Source organism: Gopherus flavomarginatus, chromosome 8, assembly GCF_025201925.1.
Source record: "Gopherus flavomarginatus isolate rGopFla2 chromosome 8, rGopFla2.mat.asm, whole genome shotgun sequence".
Classification (NCBI taxonomy): Eukaryota; Metazoa; Chordata; order Testudines; family Testudinidae; genus Gopherus; species Gopherus flavomarginatus.
Window position 1 is genome coordinate 78,090,695 of NC_066624.1, and position 23,764 is coordinate 78,114,458.

Below are 23,764 nucleotides of genomic sequence, written 5' to 3' on the forward strand. Positions count from 1 at the left end.
CACATTGACTCCTCCTTCCTCCTCAGAAACTGAAAAGTGCTCAGATTAGAAGATCCTCTCATGCTAGGATCCTGGAGCATCACACTCAACGTTCCAACTTGCCTTCTCTTTGTTCTGACAGATTTTAGGGCATTTAGATGCTAAAAAGATAGGTGTTGTAGAAAACCCTAAAGCATAAAGAGAGGGAGAGGGATTTCAACACATCGTCTTCAAAAGAGCATTATTTGGCAGAGGATCTTTAACTGAAGTCAGCAGAGATCTTCAGATGAAGTTTTAGGGATCAAAATCTAATTCATTCACATATTTTGGTATCAGTACAGCAACATGATCTTGCAAAATACCAATATGAAGTATAAATGCACCACAATTTCATGATGTAGAGTCACCACACAACAGCGTGATATACTGTCACAAGGCATCTTGCCATGTTGTCTACACAATATGCCATGACATCCCATCATAGTACGGTAGCCTAGCATAAGAGAGAAAATGAAAGTACAGTTGTCCTTTATTCAACTTTTATAAAATACTGATTGCGTGTGTTATTGGTTCAGACTTTGGTGGCAGAAAATCGGATGTTAAATAGTGATTTATTTTTTTCCCCCTTGATTTGTGTTTTTTTTACATTATCATGATGACTTTCTTTTCTATAGTTTTTTGAATGCACAACGACGTTAACAGGAAAGGGTGAAAAACAAAAGATTACATTAATTATTCTTTGATTTCCAGGCTTTAACCCATAGCTCTCTGATTAATGCAGTTAGACTCAAAGTCAACAGCTGTTTTCAGAAAATTGCTAGCAGACTATTCGGTGCAACACTTAAATATTTATGCTGATGTTTTCCCAACAATATACACTGCAATAAGCAGGGACAAATGTTATCTTTTTTTTCCCCTACCATGAAATTACAACAAGATTGTATAAAAGATGCATCACTGTATTTTGAGGATCATGGACAGAATATGCTATTTATAATTGCAAAGAAACCCTGTTAGCATTTCTGATGACGCAAAATAATCCATTCTCTTCAACACATTGGTTTATTACTCTTTTACTCTACCTGCTTTAGAGATTATTCTGTCAATCTGAAATTCCTGACGTCAAAGCATCAGCGTGTAATAAGCTCACAAGCTTCTTCTGTACTGATCCCCGCACCTTGAAATATTAAGATCTCTGTGTTCTCATTAGTGTTAAGACTGTGCAATGTAAATACCAACTCTATTCTATATCAGTGGTTCTCAACTGGGGGTACACGTACCCCTAGAGATACACAGAGATCTTCCAGATGGCACATCAACTCATCCAGATATTTGCTTCGTTTTACAAGCTACATGAAAAGGCCTAGCAAAGTCAGTAAAAATTAAAATTTCATACAATGACTTGTTTATACTGCTCTATATACTATGAAATGTAAATATAATATTTATATTCTAATTGATTTATTTTATCATTACATGGTCAAAATGAGAAAGTAAGCAATTTTTCAGTAACAGTGTGCCATTTTTGTATTTCAAGTAGTTTTTAAGGGAAGTGTAACTTGGGGATATGCAAGACAAATCAGACTCCGGAAAGGGGATGTTGCAGAGGTTGAGAGCCACCGCTCTATATAGTTAACTGTTAAGATTTGGCAAAACTTAGCACTGATGCATTTCTGATGGGAAATCCTGGCTGTTTTAGTTGGTAGTATATCTTTAGATGAAGGGGACTGACTGCTCAAGTTTTCTTGTCATGTGCAGACAATCTTGTTGTAAGAATATTAGGATTAGTGTGTTTCTCCCCACCACTGCTGGCAGAGAGCTCTGTAATGGAGCAGGGCTGATTTACAGCTTTAACCACCAAAAAGATGGTCTCTCCTGAATTTAACTTGTCTGTTTCTTTTGGAAATGGACCAATTAGACAATCTTGCTGCCAAGACTGTATTACTTGGAATTAGATTTTTATAGTGCTTTTTTATTTTCTCTATCTCAAATGAGAAATGAATTATAGTAGCTGTGCTGGAATGATTATGTGAATATAAAAGAGGCACTCACCAGCACCCTGCCTACTATAATAACTACTTATGACAGCACCTTTTACTATCCAGAGAAAGTGTGTTGAGCACAATGAAGTCTTCCATACCCTTTCTGAATAGTGTCGAGAGATCTATAGTGTGCACCTGGGCCAATACCAGCAATAGATAATTTCCATTTAATTTCACAAATGTAAACCAGCCTATAACTTTTCCACCAGTGATGTATTGCTTCATCAGCATTGAGCAAAATCTCACCTCCTGCAATGAGATCTAAACCCAAGTCTTCTCTTCCAGATGGAATGGTGTTACTTTCCCAGCAATAATGACCCAAAATATCCACATAATTGATTTCACAGAAGCAGATTTAGTACATGGCTGACTATGGCTTGCCTAAGGCTACAGGAACATTGTGTGTTTATTCTGGTACCAATTTTTTCTTCATAATTGTGGGACAAAATGATTTGTAAACCATCTTCTTGAAGAAGCTTCTCTGTGAATGCTAGAGAAATGATGTCAATGAGACAGCTAGTCTCTCAAGAGTCCTTCCAGGCAATGTTCTAATCCTAAAAAACAAACTGAATCCCAGCTTCTGATACTAACCAAAATATAATATAATATAATAGTTAAAATGACAGACAGTAACAGAATTGTATTACTATTTTTCATAGATACTATTTAATTTTTCCAAAAGCTATAGGCCTGTATTCTCTTTTAGAGGCTTCATGCAAGAAAGGCAGACAATCACCTGAAGTTTAAGTGACATCGATGCAGGGGGTAAAGAATTTAAGCAGGTGGAACATTATTACCCAAACTGGAATATGCTCAGGACTCTAGAACCCTGTCTGCTCATGAAAAGTGCCATGAGATTTTTGGATGACCAACAGAGCCAGGACCTTGATTTTATATCTCATTCAAAATGTGCTGTCTAAAAAACAGTTCACTCTAACACCATGCTGAAACACTAAAACAATACTGACTTGCAGGGAAAAGGTCCATTTACAGAAATATCATTACCTCAAGCACTGTGCTTATTCTTGGTCTCCCACCCAAGTATTGACCAGGACCAATCCTGCTCAACTTCTAAGAGCGAATGAAATCCCTGCCCTAGGTGACATGGCTTCAGAATGCTTCAACTATTCTTGCACTGTAACCTGAGCACTAGATTTTTGTTTGGTAATCAAGTAGTGTATGTAGCACATTATACAGTTTCACATGTCTGACAACATTATTTACCTGGATATATACATAGTTAATATTATGCCACCAGGTGGGCCTATTTATATTAAATATCCCTTGCCAATCTTGCTACAGTTGAAGCTAGTAAGTATTTTTAACTCCATGATTTATGTAAATTTCTGATAGGACTGAATTTTAATCCTGGCCTTAGCATCGTTCACTGTAAGTATTCCACAACTACGTGGCACCAACAGCTTAACAGTCATGGGTGCTGGGGCATATCCAAATGGATGACAGTGAGGTCACGTAGTATCTGAGGTGGCCACATAGTGGTCACCCAACTCACCTTGCCTTCTACAAGGGCAGAGTAATGTGACTGCATAACCTGGCTATCAAATACAGTATAACAACTTGGTCCTGGGAGATGACGTGCTACCATATGCAAGTTTGGGAGGCAAGAGTGTGCATGTGCTTGTGTGGGTTCCTCCCAACTTGAGCGACAGTCAGCAAGAGTGGGACTGAATGGGCAGGATGGCCCAACACCACTTATGGCTGATAACCCTGAAGTGGAATTTGCATCCAGGAAGTGGAGACAATGTTACCAAATGGGGATTAAGGTTTCCCCAACACTCCACCTAACCGGATGACCTTCGTGTTTTCCATAAAAAATTAAATGAAAAAAAGATATATAAACGATAATTTAAATACAGTAGAACCTCAAAGATAGAAACACCAGAGTTACAGACTTACACGTCAACCGGACGCCCTGTATAACCAGTAAGTCCTCAATCAGACAACAGCACGTACATACACACACACAACAAATACTGTACTGCCTTGGGGCTAAAGCTTCAGCCATGGGGGAATGGGCTGCAGTTGTGGGGGTCAGGGATCAGGGCTTTAGATAGGGGGAGCACTGGACCTCTGGGCTTCAGCTCCATGGATCCACTCCCGGTTTCAGCCCCACAGGGGGACTCTGGGGCTTGGGAATTCAGCCCTGCAGCTCTGTTCCTGCCTTCAGCCTGGATGGGGGTGGGGAGGTGCCAGAACTCTAGCTACGGGGGAAGCACTGGTTTCAGCCCCAGAACTCCCTCCACAGCTAAAGCCTTGAGCTCCTGGGTCCCCCCCTCCACACTGAAGCAGGGAGCAGAGCCGTGGGGAATCCCAGCGGCGCTCCCCCCAGGTTTAAAGTGCTGAGCCCCAGTGCTCCCATGGGGCAGAGGCCCTGAGCCCTCAGCCAAAAGCTTTGGCACCATGAGAATCAGAAGCCCCAACTTCCTCCACACCTGCAGCCTGACGCCCCCACCCTGCAGCTGCAGCCCCAACCCCCCCATGTGGCCGAACTCTTCTTCAGAGTTATGGAATATTTCAGAGTTATGGACAACCTCCATTTCCAAGATGTTCATAACTCTGAGGTTCTACTGTATTAACTTAACTTACTTTTAACTTTTAGGCATCCCTAGAATGCCGGGCCCCTAGGCACGTGCCTACTGTGCCTAATTGGAAATCCGGCCCTGGCTACAGTCACTTTTGCTTCTCAAGCAGTGGGAGAGAGAGCCAGTTTCCATGAAGGCTACTCACAGGACTGGGAGGGAGGCAGGGAGTTCCTATACAGAATTGTAGTGTTCCCTCTTCATTCTTCATATACTGGGTCTAACCATTCTTATGCTGCTTCAGTCTGGTGCACAGACATTTAATGTAGACATCTATGGCTGTCAAGCTCTTTACCATTATATATTGTAACCTTGTTCAGGATGTGGTTCATAGTAGTGAAGTTCAATTCTAGAGAGACTACAGGAAACCTAAACAAAGTCTTGTTGTGGTGTTCAAGAATGTAAAAAAAAAAAAATCTATCTTCCCTGGGACTTGGGCCTGCATCCTCAGGCAAAATTCCTCCTGAAGTCTCTGGAAGATTTGCCTGTGCTAATGAAAAGGATCATGCTTATATTGTGCAAATGTAACTCTGGAGGAGATGGATTGTAACTGCTCATCACTGTAATTACTGTAGTTCTGTGGCTCCAAACCAATGCTTGTCTGCTATGTTGATGGAGGCTGACATAATGAACTTCAGAGAAGCAGATACTTGCAAAAGTGGAAACACTCTGACTATCTTGACAAGATACGGATGACTAGTTCAGGCCACTGTGATTTTGAAAGATGTGGTCTCCTGTAGCTTTCGGGGATTTCAGTGACACAAAGCCAGAAATCTTATCCAGGGATCATGAAGGATGCTTCAGTCTGTGCTTAACTTTAAGCATATAGTGAAATCCTGCTTTGGTACTTAAAATTACATGCATGCCTAAGTGCTTTCCTGCATCAGGGCTATATATTTGTATTTAAATCCCATATGCCTAGTACATACCATGTCTACAATGTCTGAATATTATCTGAATACAATTAGGCAGAATTACCGATAAAGTTTAGAAGAATATTCATAAGAACAAGAAAATTAATTGTTTGGCCCACTTTACACAGTAGGTGGAAGTCTAGAAGTTTAGCTCTAAACACTTTGGGGAAAAGGATAAATAAATCTCATACAGTAAACCAATTGCTGGAATTACCATTACTATACACGTGTCATTATGATCCCTGAACATATTGTTGAAATTTTTAATTTAATTAAAAATGACGATTTTTTTATTCTTCAATTTAAAATGCTGCTGGCGGGTTTCTAAATTGTAAATACTTCACAGGCGTTGATTAAATACTTGTTTGTAGGTAACTTAGGGTGAAAAAGTCTTGTCAATATCCTAGCGTTTATAGTTTTATTTACACAAAACATCCCTTGGCTCCAAACAGCTGCTCCATTTGTTGTCCCTTTATATGACACTAATCAGAACAGAATATAACAACACTGGCAAAATGTTTTCTTTTAAAGGCATCACGTTAATTTCAACCTCAAAGCAAGTATGCAGAGGTGACAGAATCCCAGGATGAAATTCACTTAACCTTCGTAGAGTCTGAACACATGGGTTGTATGTAGGGGACAGGTGGCAGGTTTGAGAGGGGAATTTCAAACCCCTGGCCTGGGCCAGAAAATTGGACTGCAGCAGAGCTGCCTCATAGCAGCTACTTCACACTGTGGAGAGAGGTGTATCTCCGCCTTCCCTATGGATCATAGAGGGGGACTCTGCACTAACCCCGATTAAGCGATTTTGTAAGGGTTGTCTGACAACAGGCTGAAGAGATTCACAATTATATGGATCCACTGTCTCACATAGGAATTAAAGTGACAGTGGTCCACTGAGCCTGCTGGCAGGTTGGGGTGGTGAATTCTATCAGTCATTTCAGTACAAAGTTCATTTAAACAGGCATTTTGGAGGTAGTGTAAATTTCACCTATACAATACTTGGAGAATTTACATTAATGATGTCTGCAAAAGCTTAAGAAAGGCTGTCTTGGAACAACAACTTTGTTGAGTTTCGAACTGGTACGGCCAACTAATACCACTGCACGTATTTTAAATCTGGGTTACGACTAAATAGAACACATTTCTGTTATTTGCATTCGACCAGGACACACGAGAAAAGTACGACACACACACCTAAATGGATTTAAAGCAGCATGCCACAACTTTAGTTTATTTTTAATATTAAGGGCACATGTTGGCCACCACGCATTAATTTGGTCCAGCATGGGGTTGAATAGTCTGATGTTATACAACCAAGGAATGGGAGTTAGCTCCCTTACCCAAATCCCAACTTCTGATTTTGCTTTACCCTGCCACCCTCCCACTGCATGGGGAAATGAGGATACAGAAGAGGAAGACCTCAGTTTTTGAAGACTTAAGACCTCCTTTCGCCCAACAGGCTAATAGGGTCCATCCGTCCCTCTTGGGACTGTGATCAGGTTCACCCTATAAGCTGGCCTTTTGATCTGCACTGGACAGCAGCACAAGTCGCTAAAATATTTACTTAAATAAGGATCCCCTCCTATTTTATTATATTATTTTACCCAGCTCTGACAACTAAGCCTCACAGGGCAAAGCAGGAAGGGCAACTTGCACCAGCAGAATGGCTATGGGCTCACAAATGCCAAATGGCTCCCTACCTCCCCTGGAATTGGCCAATGGGTGTTTTGGGGCAGTGGAGTCTGCTCCACTCTACCTCTCCCCAACTTCATCTATGGATATTTTCTACCTGTATTCTGAGCAAGGAGAAAAGGGAGTGAGGGCTCTGGTGCAGGAGAACATGACTCACCCCAACTAGGACCCCAGGAGTGGTCATTCCTCTGCCAGTCCAATCTAGCACATCTCCTCCACTAAGAAAGGACGTGGTGCACTACAAATGGTAATATATAGCATTTGGACTTAGAGATGGCATGTCTGTGAATGTGTGCAACACTGCCAATCTGAAATATTCCAACAGCAAGAATGAGGCCTCTAAAATCATGAGATTTTTTTAAAATGGATTCTTTTTATTTTTGAGCCTTATGGTACACTTGGACTATGATTTCCAGTATATGTCCAGGAGGGCTAGAAACCTTTTTTTAATATTTTTCTTTTCTTAAGTGAAAGTTGCGAGTCTTACAACATCAAATGAGTTCATAAGTTGGAGCTTTAATCAAAACACCAAATATCGTGAGTTTCATGATAAAAATCACAATTTGTGGCCACATAATGTTTTGGCATGGGTAGGTTTTAAAGTTTCCTTTAGTTTTGATCTGGGACATTATAAAACTACTGCTAAATAGTCCTTTAAAATACTGTGCCATCTTACAAATCTCAAAAGCAAAAATACACATAGCACAAATTCTTATATCCACTCTAAATATTTAGCAAATATTTGTTAGAGATTGTTCCGCTTGATTTCTATACAGTATTTAATAATATATCATTGTCATACAATGGAGATCTCTCGTCTTTCTTCTATCTATTCTGCAGTCAGTTACAATATAGTCAATTTTATCTACTTTCCATGCAGTATCTCTCAATAAATAATTATATTTTTACTATGTTTGTCTACATTCTATCAAGGATTCATTTGTAAGAGTAATCACTGGCTATACAGATGTCTTAACAGCCCAGATGGAAATACTGGGCTTGTTTCTGCCCTCATGCTGATGTTCATCAGGAACATCTCCAGTGAAATTAATAGTTACACCATTGTAAACAGGAACAGAACCAGGCCAACTATAGTGAACTTATCCAAAATCTACAGACATTCTAAATCATTCAGAGATAATTAAAGTATTTACAAAATAGTTTCTGGCAGATATTAGACAACCCGTTACAGCAAACGTAGAGCCTGTATACCCCTACTTGCTTCCTGTGAGGTGCTGAGCTCAATGCCTTCACAACTTGGATCCATAGCGTCCTGACACACTGAGGATATTTGCAGCTACTCTGCAAAGAGGAACTACTGATTGACAGCAAAAATGCCCTTGGCACAAGAATCTGTGTGCTCCAGTTTTGAAATATTGGGTGGAAAGACCGGCTGCAAACAGCAGAAGTAAATCTGAGGGAACCCATGATTTGCTACTTGCCTAGGGGCTAAACAAACTATGGAGGAATACACAAGCAGAATAATATGTGACAGTGGTTCCATCTTAGTGTAATCTGAAGCTAAAAAGAACACAGCTCAGAGCAAATGCCGGGCTTTGTTAAAAAATCCCACTTAAATGAACACAGAAATTACAACAGCCAGTCACCTAAAGGAAAATGTAGTAAGAATGTCTAATGTCTGATTGAAACCGATGCTATGTATTGCTTCCGGATAACCCTTTAGTACTTTAAGTCCCTTTTCCTTCAGAATGGCTAGATGCACAATTCAAAGGATACTGTTTTTATCATCTTCTAGAAATCACTATTTATACTTTTACTGGCCAGAACTTCAGTTGCTGTACATCAGTGTGGCACTATTAAAAATCAAAAGAATTAGGCCAGTTTACACTAGCTGAGGATCTGGCCCCAAGTGCGAACAAGTATTAGCAAATGTACTTACATCCATTTAAAAACAAGAAGTTCACTTTCACTACTTCCATTATAGTTTATCATTAGCAAGCTTGTGATCCTATTTTCCTTTAGGCCTGATGCTGCATTAGTGGTCATTATTCACATACATTAGGATTTGCAGGATGAGGCCAAAAGTCCTCTTAGCATAGGATTTTATGTGATAAATCATGCAACAATGTCCTGAACCCATCAAAGTTTTATTGACTTCAATGGGACCAAATTAGGCCATTATTATAAAGCGACAAGGTACTATGAAGCTTAAATGATGAGATCTATAAACTTAAGAATTGCAGATTGACTATAAAAGGTTGACAAAAGGTATGAAGTTTTAGATTGTCCTTTATATGCTGTCAGAACAAAACAAGAGAGAGAATAAATTACCATTAGCAAAGGCTAAAAGGAACAGTACATTCTAAATGCTTCCGTTTTCAAATATTTCCAAAAACCCCCCTACAAGTTTATTTCATGTGCCACAAAGATAGTGCTGCCGTTGTAAGGCTCTTAAGATGTTTTAGTTTTCAGGCACATACAACCTGATCCTGTACCACTGAGTTTTGCCACTAACAGGAACAGACTCACAGGTTTAGAATTTCAAAGGACCTCAGCCTAAAGAAGTGCTCAGCCACCCTCAGTAGCCCCTGTTGTGATACTTTGAAAACATGGCCATTTATTTCAGTACCCCAATGGGAGCTGAGATCTTCTGAAAATTTGCCCGCATTTTTGAGTTCATTTGGAAGTCTGGCTCATGGTGTCTTCAATTGCCTGACAATGAGCTAGGACAACAAGAACTACATATTAATGTTATTTTTGCTGATTCATTTCCATATCATAAATATCTCCTACATGGCAGACTGAAAGATATCTCAGCAAGCAGAAACAAAACACTTATCTCAGGGAACTGTGAACCTAACTCTCAAGTCAACTTGGCTGACCAAATTTTAAAGAATCAAAGGTTTGGGATTTTTGACTCTGGAAGAGGGCTAGTTAAAATAAATTCACTTTCAAGTATATTAATTTTCTTACAATCATAAGAAAAAGGGCTCTCCACTAATATAAGAAAAAAATACATGATATAACACAGGTGTTCTCAAACTGGGGGTTAGGATCCCTCAGGGGTTGCGAGGTTATTATATGGGGAGTCACAAGCTGTCAGCTTCCACCCAAACCCCACTTTACCTCCAGCATTGGTAATGGTGTTAAATATATTAAAAAGTGTTTTTAATTTATAAACGGGGTCACACTAAGAGGCTTGCTATGTGAAAGGGGTCACCAGTACAAAAGTTTGAGAACCACTGATATAACATATTAACCCAGGTCTTCCACAAATTTTCATAATACCTGTGTGAGGGAAATGTCCTATTATCTCTAAAAATAATGCTGTAAGCTCAAAGCACTTTACGAAGGCCGGTAAACTTTGACACCATGGGAAACTTACACCTAGAGTTATTAAATGACTCGCCCAATGTCCCACAGTGAATTAATGGCAGGGCCAGTAGTAAATTTCAGAGGTGAAATCCTTGCCTGATTGCAGTCCATGGCAAAACTCTCATTGACTTCAAAGGGGCAGGATTTCTACCCAGGTCTTTTTGTCCAGAGCCCTCTCCCCTTGTCCACACCACTGTAAAAGAATATTGGTTTTCTTTTTTTTTTTCCTCTCTCAAAAACACAATACAGGCACAAACTATATAGAGTCAGATTGTGATACCCTTACTCACAAGAGCAGCACTTTACAAGGAGCACTATTGGCTTCAGTGTGTTACAAAGTAGAATTCTGCATGAGTAAAAGTATCAGCACTTGCTTTATACATGTTCTTCTGCTATATCATAGGTTCCGTTATACACACTGAGGTCTCAATGCTTTCGTTTCATTCAAACATCCCTTGATTCTTTTTCATATGGAGACACCAAGGACCAAATCCCATGCCCCTTACCATCCAGGAGTAGGCTGCTGACGAGGATTTGCCCTGCTATTTTTAACCAGTCTTGAAAAGCAGTAGACAATAGAAAAATTAATAAATATACATACGCAACTTAATCTGTGAATTTCCCCTTGATTTACTCGCCTAACAGTCCTTCTCTTCCTCCATAGTTCACTGGGCTCCCTTTTGAAAACTTTCCCTCGAAAGCTCATTGTATCAATGGGAACTCAAGCAGCAAACAAATCACTCTTTAAAAACTGTGCTCCTTTAACCTTTTTGCTTCAGCAGCTTCAGGAACCCAAATGCAGACTGTTCAAAAGGGAAGTGTGTCTAAAACGTAACACATGCTGTATCCACAGTAACTGAACAGAAAGGAAAAGAAAACCAGCAATAACTCATTGCTTCCTGTGAGTAGTATTCCGCTATTGGGAAGACAGTATCTCATTAAGACATAAATAAAAGCTTAGCACCTTGTCTTTATAGCAGATTAAGATAGGAAGTTGTAGAGAAATTATTACAGCTAAACTTCTATCTTTGCCTCCAAAAAAACCATTTATGTCCTTTACCAGCCCTCTCCCCTGCCAAACTCTTCACTGGTCGAGAGCCAAAATGACTGAGTTCAGAGACGATAGTGGGGCGCAGGCACAATTTAAAGGTTTTGACGGTATGCAGCAGGGTTCAGGGCAAGGCATATAAACCCTGGCAGAAATCAAGGGGGAGGGGAGCACGTGACCCTGTGTAAACCACACACACACTACACATTGCCTTTGACTGAATTCTACTCGTATGGACACAGCCGCTGTTGCATATGCATTTGCAACCTGAATAAACCAAAGAAGTTTATTCTCAAGACAAGAATCTTCTTCACTATCAACCACAACTCCCATTTTTAAGAACAGTTACTTAGGTCATCATTTTCAGACATCTGATGTCAAATAAACTCAGTTTTTTGTGTCTGAATAACAGTTCATCTTTCTCAACGGCCAATAAGAGGAAGAAAAGCTCTGTAAAATGTTATATCTATAGACACTTGACAGCTATAGACATTTTTGTTATATAATTGTTCAAATTATGTTTTTGACATGTAAAATACAATACAAGAAATTTCTGTGTTTAATATTTCCGCCCCACTGATGTATAAATATCTGAATAAAAGAATATTTATCACCAGATAATGCAGTCTAAAACATTGTTAAAGAGGAAATATCTTCTGAAAATACTCTACATTTTCTTTTTAAAAAATCTCTCTCTTTTCCCTATCTAAACACTTCTCAGAACACTTTCTACATCCTCCTTCGTGTGCTGGGATTTTTAAGAGTACTCTCCCTTTAACAACAGTTTGAATCCAGGGTAATTCTGCTCGCTTCAAAAAGGAATGTGTCAGTTGGTGTCATCTGAGTTACTCTGCATTTATATCATTGTAACTGAACAGAATTTGGCCATCTAGCTCTAATTCTACAGGGTCACATATAGGAAGGCTGAAAGATTACCTTTCTATAACATCCAGGCTACATTTCTATAAAAGCGTTATTAATCTAAGGCATTGGTAACCATGGCATATAAGAAGTATCACCCATGCACACAGTCCCATGATTTCCTCAGGTCATATTAGATCTGCCTGATAGCTTTTAGGGAGATGGCTATACAGTATATCTCAGTCAATTAACTTGCAGTCCCCTTCATAGGCATTACTGGTACAAAACACGTATAGCGCTCACAGAGCTTATCACAGGAGGATCAGTTTCAGAGTACTGGGATCCTCCAGTGATGTAGAGCCACTATAGCGGCTCCTAGACATCTGTCCCTGCTGCCAGGGTAGGGGATGTACTGGAGATGAGGCCAGGTCTCGGGGCTTCTTACATTCTGGCAAGCCAAGGCTTCTTGAAGATGATGGCAGCAATATAATTTAGGGCAGCTGTCAAGGTACTCTAAATTAAGATAGGGGATTAGACCAGTATATAGATGTCCCAAGAGAGCACAAAAGACACTTTTCCACCACCACTGTTTGGTCATAGCTCAGGATGTGTGTCATGCTATATTTTCTCATCACAGATTCTCTTTACATGTCATTTTTTTTAAATGTGTTTGATCCAAGGCAATTAACAGTTTTCCTTAATTCTCACCATGGCTGAGCTATGTCTCTCTGTTATTCTCTCTTCCTGAGCTGTGGGTGCACCAGCTAGCCACGCATTCCTCTTTCAAAAAGAGCTTCGAACTGCAGTAAAAATAACATTCCTATAATTTGTTACAGTCATCATGCAGTATATAGTCAGAGGCCTGTGAATTTGTCCGGAGTGCCATGTTTTCCTTCCAATTTCCAACTAATCCTTTTCAACTCCTGAATGTCTTTAGGCATCTTTCAAAACCTCTGCAGTATTCCATATTTCTAGTAGTAACCCATGTGCAGTATTCCTATGCTAAATGTGAGAGTTCTTGTCTTCTGATGGCCATTTGGGAGTAAGAACCACTACAGCACATCCTTATGAAACAGTATGTCAGTTGGATTAGCTCGCTTGCTTTTGTCTATGACATTTCACAACTTAGAATACAGTGCAACCTGAACAACAGAACGTTCTTAATAGGCAACTTCCTGCCTTCAGAGACCACCCCTTCCCCTTACTGAGCACAATTCTACTTTTTTCTTTATTAGAAGACCATCTCTATTAAGCAAATGAATTTTGCTGATCTCTCCAATGATTACTTAAGACAGGTTTCACTGTACACACATTAAGCAAAGCAATAAAAGTCTTCGCCGTCTGGCAGTAAAAGATGGAAAAGAGAGAAGTCCTTTGCCAAGACATGCAGACATTTCCAGTGGCTAACAATACAAAACCACAACATTAACAAAGCTGGAATTCTTCCTTATTTTCTCTCAAACCATCACTCTACTCTAGTTGATTCCTGACAGCCTCTCACATGACACAGTAGATCTAACTGCCAAGATAAAACGTCCATGCCAGACATTAAATTAAATGCTGGAAAATTCAACTCTGTTGAGTTAACTTAATGCAGGTATAGATTCCTCTCAGAGACTCTTTAGAATACCGATCACTTTCTCTAACACTTTATTGTGCCAAAGGGCCATAAGGTTTCCTTTCCTCAAACCTTTTTCACTATTGCCTGATTGCAAGAAAATAGGCTGAACATTACTGATGAGTGAATCTGAGAAGGGACAGAAGTGTCAGGCCAAAATGTAGCATCTAGTCATTGCCTCAGGTTGGGATGAGCATAGCACTGTCGCTCCCCACAACCCCAAAAGGGAACAGTGACTGCAACAGTGTGACAGACACTTGTGCATGCCTTGCATACTCAATCACAGCTTCAGGGTAACAGCAACTGTATCTCTCCTCTCATTTCCATGGTCCACTCCAGGAGTGTTCAGTCAGGACACAGGTTTCCAGACATCACCAATCTCTGGGCAGTGGTCCTTGCCCCACTACCTTCTGACCAGGGAGTTTTAAGGCTGCATAACTCCCTGTCTTACACAGTGATATCCCCAGGAAACTAGTCTGCCTGATGGCTAATACCTCTGAATTTTTTTCTCTGAGGACTATGAACAGTGTATTGCCAGCAGTTACAAGTTACCAGACAGCTCCTTCAGAGCAAGCACATTTATTCTTAAGTTAAAAGCATTACAGACAAAACATATTTACAAAAAACAATACAAGTCCCTAGGCACATGCTAAAAAACTTACCAGAGGTTACCCCTCAGTCTTACTGGGCCTAACTGGCCACTGTCTTTTCATTCCTTTCACAATGGTTGGGGCCCTCCTGGATAGAAGGTTCTGTCTATTTGCTGGATCAGAAAGAAAGCCTTGTTTCACGTCAAGCTCATCCCTTTCATATCAAAAGCCCTTTCTTTGTCTTCTAGTCTCTGGAGAACCCAGCTTGAACCAGTACATATAAATCCCTCCAGGGGCTGACACCACTATAGAGCTGTTTAGTTGCAGTGACTTGCCTTTGACACCTCCAACTGTTTAAATTCCCAAAGGCGCTGTGGTACTCCCACCCCATGGAGTAGAACACAATCATACATAAACCATTCATATATTTAATGTCTCGAAAGATACAATATCTGTCACACACTTCCCACAACCCGCAGCACACATATTTACAGGCCTGCCAGAGTCTGGTCCTTAGTTTGGCTCAGAAAAGCACTACAAAATCAAGAGGCAGATTTGAACTTTATCCAAATCTCCAGAGACTTCAGAGACCTGACAAGAAACTGGAAGCTCTCTCCTATCCTTCCGGATTCTGGTCAGGCTGGAGATCCTGCAAGGGAAGCATTTATCAAGGGATAATGTCACTTCTGCTTCCTGAAGTTAACTGAACTTCTATGAACCTCAACACAAATAAAAGTTGATTTTAGGTTCAAGTTGCTTCTTATTCTATTTACACCCATTTTTCTATCCCCACTGAGAATCTTCCTGTCTTTCTTCAAAAAGCTTGGCTTGTTTAGCCTAACCAAAAGAAGGGTGAGGGGGGATATGCTTGCTCTTTATAAATATATCAGAGGGATTAATATTGGGAGGGAGAGGAATTATTTAAGCTTAGTACCAATGTGGAAACAAGAACAAATGGGTATAAACTGAACATTAGGAAGCTTAGACTCGAAATTAGACGAAGGTTTCTAACCATTAGAGGAATGAAGTTCTGGAACAGCCTTTCAAGGGGAGTAGTGGGGGCAAAAGACATATCTGGCTTTAAGACTAAGCTTGATAAGTTTATGGAAGGGATGGTATGATGGGATAGCCTAATTTTGGCAATTAATTTTGGCAATTGATCTTTGATTATCAGCAGGTAAGTATGCCTAGTGGTCTGTGATGGGATGTTATATGGGATGGGATCTGAGTTACTGCGGAGAATTCTTTCCTGGGTGCTGGCTGGTGAGTCTTGCCCACATGCTCAGGGTTTAGCTGATCGCCATATTTGGGGTCGGGAAGCAATTTTCCTCTGGGGCAGATTGGCAGAGGCCTTGGAGGTTTTTCGCCTTCCTCTGCAGCGTGGGGCATGGGTCACTTGCTGGAGGATTCTCTGCAGCTTGAGGTCTTCAAACCACAATCTGAAGACTTCAATAACTCAGACATAGGTTAGGAGTTTGTTATAGAAGTGGATGGGTAGGATTTTGTGGCCTGCTTTGTACAGGAGGTCAGACTACATGATCATAATGGTCCCTTCTGACCTTAAAGTCTATGAGTCTATGTGACTCCCAGTACTCTTTATTATAATTTCTGGTAGCACTCGCAGCAAGCTTTGAATGTTACATGCATAGCAGAATGCATCATCTCTGTGCTGAGAAGCACACAGTCTGAATACTGAGAAATCAACAGAAAATATGTAGGAGGTGGTGGAACAACAAATTGCAATTGTGTTAAATATATACATATATAAGTAGGACTGGTATGCTGGTGGCTGTAATCTAAAAAACAATTTTTTTTACCTTTTTTCTGGTCGGTAAGATGTTGCTGTTTTGAACAGGTATTCTCTGTACTTGTAATAGGGAATACCATTGGGACCAGTAATATCTTACCTCCTGGTAAAAGTGTAAAATAAAACTTTCCTGACACCTACTGTAAATTATATCCTAATTACTCCTCATTCTTGACAGTGGCAGACAGCAAGTTCCTTACAACCATCAATGAAATAACAGCTCTTTAGAGTTTATGAACTTTCACAGATCTTGACCACTACATTAATGCTGCTAGTCAAGTAATTTGCCTGCAGCATTTAGATTACCACACACGTTAATGTTGCAAATAGAGCAGTAAGATGATGTTTTTGTATAATTGCTGCAAGCATTCAATTGTTAAAAAAAAATTAATTGCAAGAATGAGAATAGCCTTCTCTCAGGCCTCTGAAACAGATTCACTCTGTAGGATCCCGTCAAGCAAATGTTGGAGAATGCAAGTGTAATGCTGATGGACCCCAGTCATCAGAGGGCCTCTGGAGCTTAGTGCATGAGTCTCTACCACATGAGCTAAAAGTCAACCAGCTGTTAGCTAAGGTTGTAGAGCAGACTCATTTAACTCTCTCTCTGTAAGTGCTCTCAGTGCCACTAGATGGGACAGAATACCACCCTCAGAAGGTGTGTGGGTTACAAAAGTCTCTCTTGTTTCTATACTTTTGGAAGCTGTTTTATATATACTAACAGCTGAGTTGGACCATGATGGGAGAGAGCTGGTGAGAGCAGGTTGCTCCATGCAACTCTTTATGGGGCTTAAGGATATCTCTATTTCCTCTTCTTCTCTCACTTTTGTCTAAAGGAACTTAATATTACAGAGGTTCTCCTATCAATGTCACTCTTGCAGGTCTTCATCTAAAGCCCACTGAAGCCAATGGAAGACTCCTATTGATTTCAGGTCAGGCCCTTAAATGGCAGGGACAGTAGCTAGCAGACAGCACTGTAAGTTCCTTTCCTCCTGCACTGAGCATTTCTGCCTCTGCAACCTTCCCAATTTCTGCTGGCACAGGTCTGAATGACTTATCTTGAAATAATTATTAGCTTAAATGCCTATTAAGTTGGATAAATTAGTATGGCTAAGTCCCCTGCTTTAAAAGTCACAACCATAAAGTGTAATGTAAACATTATTATTTGTATTATGAGCATCCCCGGGTAGCAAAGTGATGTTACTAAGCCACAATGTTGTCCCATCACAAGAGGTTCTCCCACTTCCAGGAGCCTTGCCTGATAACTGAGAGCTGTTCCATCTGGCTGATATATTTGGGGTCCAGAGAATGTTGAAGTATTCAGCAAAACGATGAGATGTCGGGTAGTTACTTCAGTGTTTGATTAGCATCTGCTCTGAACATTTTCAGCCAACAGAAATGTTTAGAATGAACCTAACAATATGAAGACTCTGGATATCAATGTGATTCTTTCTTTCTTTTCTAGAAATGGCCACATATTCTCTTAGCTTTGTGGCCAGTTAGTGTCTGATCTGTTTTATCTTCAATGAAACTCCAATTAAAAAATAACAACTCTTTCTTTCTTTGCTACTGTTCAAATCTTCATCTGATGTAACCTGTTTTTCCCTTAAATCTATGAATTATTTCATGTTGTCACTGACTTCAGTCTGAATTTATGATATGCACTGATGCGTGCATGTGTAGCTGTATACAGAAATAAACCATCAATGTGGTTTGCTGTCCTTTGTTTCATTAGTGTTTTGATGGTAGCCCTACAGAAATATGAATATTAAGTGTCAGAGGTCCACATTATCAGTTCACAATCTCAAATATAAAGATACTTTTAAAAGATATTAGGCCAAATATTTAAACGTATAGTTGATGTTCTGAACTTGAAATCATACTGTCCTCCCAAAACTATATAATCTATCTATATTCCTACAAAAAATGTAATCTTAGCTCCAAGTAACAATGCTGCCACTTTCAATAACAAACTCAGAGTCCTGAGTTTCTTTAGACTCATTAGAACTCACACGCAATGATAGGAACTCACAGCAAGTGTCAGGAGAATGAAAGCATTGCAGTCAGCTCAGTACTTTTGTCTCAGAAGGATACTGACACATAAAACAGAGCAGGTTGAAAATTTATTCCTGATTTTTGCACCCATACGAAGAACTTGCACATGCATGCATTGGACATGGACTTTTGAAAATGTGATCTCCACACATTCTCCACAACACAGTAAAACACAATACAATATACAAAAGTATAATAAAACATCACACTTCTAAAATGCTCCCCTAGAGAAACAAATGAGGAAAGGCAATTAAAAAAAAAAGTAAATAAAAGGAAAGAAAGGAATAAGGGACGGTGATAAATATTGGAAGGGAATGTGCTAATTGGCAAAGAGGTGATGACTGAGTGAAATGGAGACTAAACACCATTCTCATTTCTAGACCTTCTCGTGCGTACATCAAATGTGAGGCACCTGGGTGAGGTGACATGTGAAAGGCTGCACTGCCACCATATGTGTGGCAGTCTCATATGGATAGAGTTCATTCTCTTCCATAGCAATCTAAATTGACTTACTTAAAAGTTCTCCTTTTCACAGGATCATCCATCAAACAATCTACTGAGGCAGTAAAAATAACTACCACTAAAAATAACTAATAAGAATAACATTTAGCTCTTAAAATCAGTGACTAAATCAAAAGGAAAATCTTTTCTGTTCACTCTTATACTGCTTATTTTGCCAAAGCCAAGTCATCTATCCACTCAGAGTATTATATTTCCTGATGTTAATGGCTGCCAAGTGGCAGGGGAAAAGAAAACAAAACACAATCACAAACATATACACTATTAAATTCTTGAGATGTAGAAGCCTGGCTGAAGGAATATAGACTATAGCCTCTGTAAAATCAGGCCACCACTGAAACTATATTAATGGTACAGAAATGTTCTGTTATTTCCTCCACCAAAAGAAGTACAAAATCATTGTCTGTCTCTTTTGAATGGCATGCAGCATTTCCTAATCTGTTGCAGTTCCTGCTTGAGCCACAAAAAATAAAGAGCTAAATAGCAAAGGTCATACCAAATTTCTACTTCTGCAGAGGAAACAGAAGTAGCTGCAGACTCACTTCCCATCACTCATAGCATGTGGGTGTGAACTCAGGAACCAATACGAAGTTAAAAAAATACAAAAGATAAACTCTCAAGTCTCCTCACAGAGCTCCAACACCTAATGCTATAGTAATAATTCCTCTGGTACTCTTCTGCAAGATGCTCAGTGTTACAAACTCTATTGGGCTCCCCCATCTTTTCTGGGCAACAATTGGATGCCATGTGGGAGTCACAAGAGCTGAAGGTTCTGCAAGTATATTTCAGGAACTGAGAATGATAATCGGGACGATAGTGTGTGTATAGGTTGTGTTAGCCAATAAACTACATAAATATACACTGCAATTGCTATTTATATTCATCAAGTTTGCTTTCATTTTCAATTTATAAGCACATTATTATTGTTCATCTGATCCTGCATTCTCCAACAATGCAACATTGCTAAAAGTAGGTCATGCAATTGGACTGACAGAATCACATCAGATATAATGTGTCATCTCTTCAGAGCTTTGTCAGAGCACTAACTAGGAAATTAATTAAGATCGATGTCATACACCCCACACAGATTCCATGGTCTAATTGCCAAAAATATTGACAGAAGGATATATCAAAAAATCATACATCAATCTTTCTTTGCCAAAGACCACTATTATCTGCCTCTTCAGGATGCTGAACATGTTAACAGCTTGTTAGTGGTTTGTGAATGCACCAATGGGAACACTGTGCTTGTTAAGATCTCTTCCTTAGACAGGTAAAGCAAACATTACAGCAGGAGAAAAAGCTACTACTGCAATTTAAGTTGCATAGTGCTTTCTAACCTAACCATTTGTCTTTAGCTGCTCAAAACTTTACGAAAGTGTCACCTTTGGGGCTGAAACGTTCTAAGTTAGTGTTTGCCGGAAAGCATGTTTTTACTGAGAAAATAAACAGTTCTACCATTTTCGAGAACAAGAGTGAAAAAACCCTACTTCGTTATTAAAACGAATACAACTTTTTTCAGAACTGCTCTAGCACTGGATCAGCTTGGCACACAAAACTGACATTTGCCAGGCAAATAGGTCATGTTCCTGCTGAGCACCCAGGCCCTGATCTAACCAAACACTTAAGCACTTGCTTACCCTTAAGCATGTGATCAGTCCAGCAGAAGGGTTAAACAAGCTCATTTTTTCACTTGCTCTACAAATCCGTAAAACTAGCTCTGACCACAGGGAGGGCTGAGAATTCATCATGATAACTATGACATTAGCACACAAGGTGAGCTCTCCAAGGCAATGTGACAACATCTCTGCAACAAACAGCCATGAAAGGAAAACACAAGTCTCTTCTATAATATCTGCCAGGGCTCTGCTAATGTGCCTTTCCAGACATTGGCTCCTGAAGTCACCAGCTCCAGCTATGTCAATCCATCTCTTTTCTTCTTAGGCTGACAGTGCACCGATTTCAACTATTCTTTTCACTGTGCTTTTACCTTCGCTTCATGCCCCAGTTATTAGTGTACCTCATGCAGAACAAATATGTGAAAGGTTCCTGTATTTCTGTGCACTGCATGAAAGGTGTAGACACCCTCTCATGGAAGTAGAGGTGTCATGAGCTTTCAATGGGTTGCACTTGCTAGCTTCTTTGGGCACTGTTGGAGTCTATGGGACTCCTTTGTGGTTGAAACTTCTCTCTGAGGAGAGAGGAAGAGGGAGGCCTTGGTATCATAGAAGTATCATAGAATATCAGGGTTGGAAGGGACCTCAGGAGGTCATCTAGTCCAACCCCCCACTCAAAGCAGGACCAATCCTCACACAGATTTTTGTCCCAAATCCCTAAATGGCCCCCTCAGGGAGTGAACTCCCAACCCTGGGTTTAGCAGGCCAATGCTCATGAGGGTATTTCGTCAGTCATGAGTTTGATTTCATGTAGAGTACTTAATGGGTCTTACAGTACACACACACACACACACAAAACACCTGAAACAACCTTAACAGCATTCATGGGCGCTTGCTGTTAGTACATCCTGAACTACCTACTACCCCTTCACTGGTTTTCCAAGTTTTACTCATGGAAATTCCTCCCAATTCTCCCATTTGGGAAGCATGCTCAGCTGTGTGGAAACAGTCCCTGCATCCATGCAGATCTTGGGAGGCTACTAATGGATGCACAGCTATCTGCTGCTCCTATTTCCTCTTTTCAGCATGTCATTCATAGCAACCTTGCTTTTATGCTGCATCTTGGAGTGAGGTTGCAGGGGAAGATACTGCTGGTCTGATCAGCTGCAACTTCTGGGCAGATTTCCACATTGGAAATCCAACTGTACCCAAGGGCCGGCATGATCAGGGCCGGCTCCAGGCACCAGCATTCCAAGCAGGTGCTTGAGATGGCAATCTGTAAGGGGTGGCAGTCCTGAACATAGAAGCTGCAGCCGAATTGCCGCTGCCATGGAAATGCACGTACCACCCTAAGGGCACACGGACTGCCCCCGCCGTCAGCACTGGCAATTTGGCGCACTGCTTGGGGCTGCAAAAACAGCAGAGCCAACCCTGTGCATGATATGTTTATCTGCTACTCCTCGCTCATGATTCTCCTTTCATTTGCACTGGTGCAAACCAAGAGTAGCTCCAGTGAAGTCAATGGAATTATACTTTCATAAAACTAGTGAGAGGAGAGAAGAGAATCTGGCCTCAAGTCTCTTTTTTCCACCACCAGCACTCCCTCCCACATCTCTCAGCAGTAGTAGCCACGTGGGGGAGTGGAAAGGGGAGGAAGGGAGATGAGATACTGTATAGCAGCCCTGTCCTTTGGTTCCAAGTTGGGAGTGTGGAGTCTCCATATGTGGGTTCTCTGCTATGCTACCCAGCAGCACAGACAAAACACAGTATTTCATCAGCTTTGGCCCCTAATGCCCCCGAGTAGGTTGGATCAAAACTGGGCTGTATTATCCCTTCCCCTAAACAAAGAGAATTTCTTCCCAGCATTTGTATGTTCACTGCCCAGGAATCAGGGCAGTGAATATAAACCTTCGATTAGCTATTTAATCCTGCTGATACAGACAAAAACAAAAAAAGCAATTACTTTAATTTCTTCTTTAGTTTACTCCATTGGGAAATCTTAAAAAAAACATTACTCTTGCTTTCATAGAGTAGGGCTGGAGTCATGTCTTGATAGCAAAACACAAATAATGATGAAGGGCCATAAGAGGCCATTAAATAATGTAATCATCTCTGTTTACTATTTCCAAACATGATGCTGTTTGCAGTTGCTGGCTTCCACCGCACGCTAGTCTGATCATGGTTCTAATGTATGTCATTGAAGTCTACTGTCAGCTACAAAAAGGATTATTTTTCTCTGTCTATTTACCCAGAAAAGCTCAGCTCAAATACAACATCTAGTTTAGAGAGAAATTCCACATTTTTACCCAATTTCCCAGCTGGAATGATTGAAGCAGAAGGAGGTCAAGCAACTTGGCCAAGGTCATACAGTCTATCAATAGCTCTGTCAGGATTAGACCCTGGGATCCCCTTGACTGCTTTGTTCTTAATCACTAAACTGGTCTCTCTCCTTATACTGTACTATGTGCATAAGTCGGTGCTCCTGTGCCTAAAAGCTGATCTGTTAAACATTGCATTCTTATGGCCCCAGACACATATGTGCATATCCTCACAGCTCCTGGGTATATTCTGAGAAGCTCAGGGGAAACAGACCACACGTGATAATCTATCCTTTGGATACTCTGAAATACCCAGCTGACTATGTGATTTTGGCAGACACATAAAAAGATTAGGAATTTCAGAAGCGTATGTGATGGACTGGACTCCTTTTTTCATTTACTATACAAGGAATGAATGAAGTCCTGCTAGTAAGATTCACATTAATTTAGTTTAGTGTGCAGCAAGGGGAAAAGGATTCGAAACAAAATGCTCTCTTAGCCCCTCTCCTCCTCTTCTAGATGGTCTGCATGGGTCTGGAGGCAGAACCAGTGTCAGCCAGCGTGTACAGCACTGGACTGGGAGTCGAGACCTGTGTTCTATTCCTGGCGCTGCTACTGCATGACCTGCGACATGTTACTTCACTTCCATTTCCTATCCCATCCTTTGTGTGCTTAAACCATAAGCTCTTAAAGGCAAGGACTCTCTCTTGCTATGTGCTTGTAACAATGCATAGCCCAACATGCCCCCAGTTGCCATGGCAGCCTGTGC

At 40.5% G+C, this 23,764-nt stretch overlaps 1 protein-coding gene across 9 annotated transcripts in view; it reads right to left on the reverse strand.

Annotated features, from left to right (window-relative positions):
* Nucleotides 1–23,764, reverse strand: part of DOCK10 (dedicator of cytokinesis 10) — a 240,443-nt gene that overhangs the window by 156,188 nt on the left and 60,491 nt on the right. For 2 of the 9 annotated variants that reach the window (XM_050963969.1, XM_050963965.1), the window contains exon 1: nt 11,168–11,339. The exons of the other annotated variants lie outside the window; for them this stretch is intronic. In XM_050963969.1, the coding sequence (XP_050819926.1) occupies nt 11,168–11,272 (105 nt within the window). In that variant the 5' untranslated portion in view covers nt 11,273–11,339. Of the gene's footprint in view, nt 1–11,167; nt 11,340–23,764 lie in introns of those variants that run through there. 9 annotated transcript variants of the gene reach the window in all.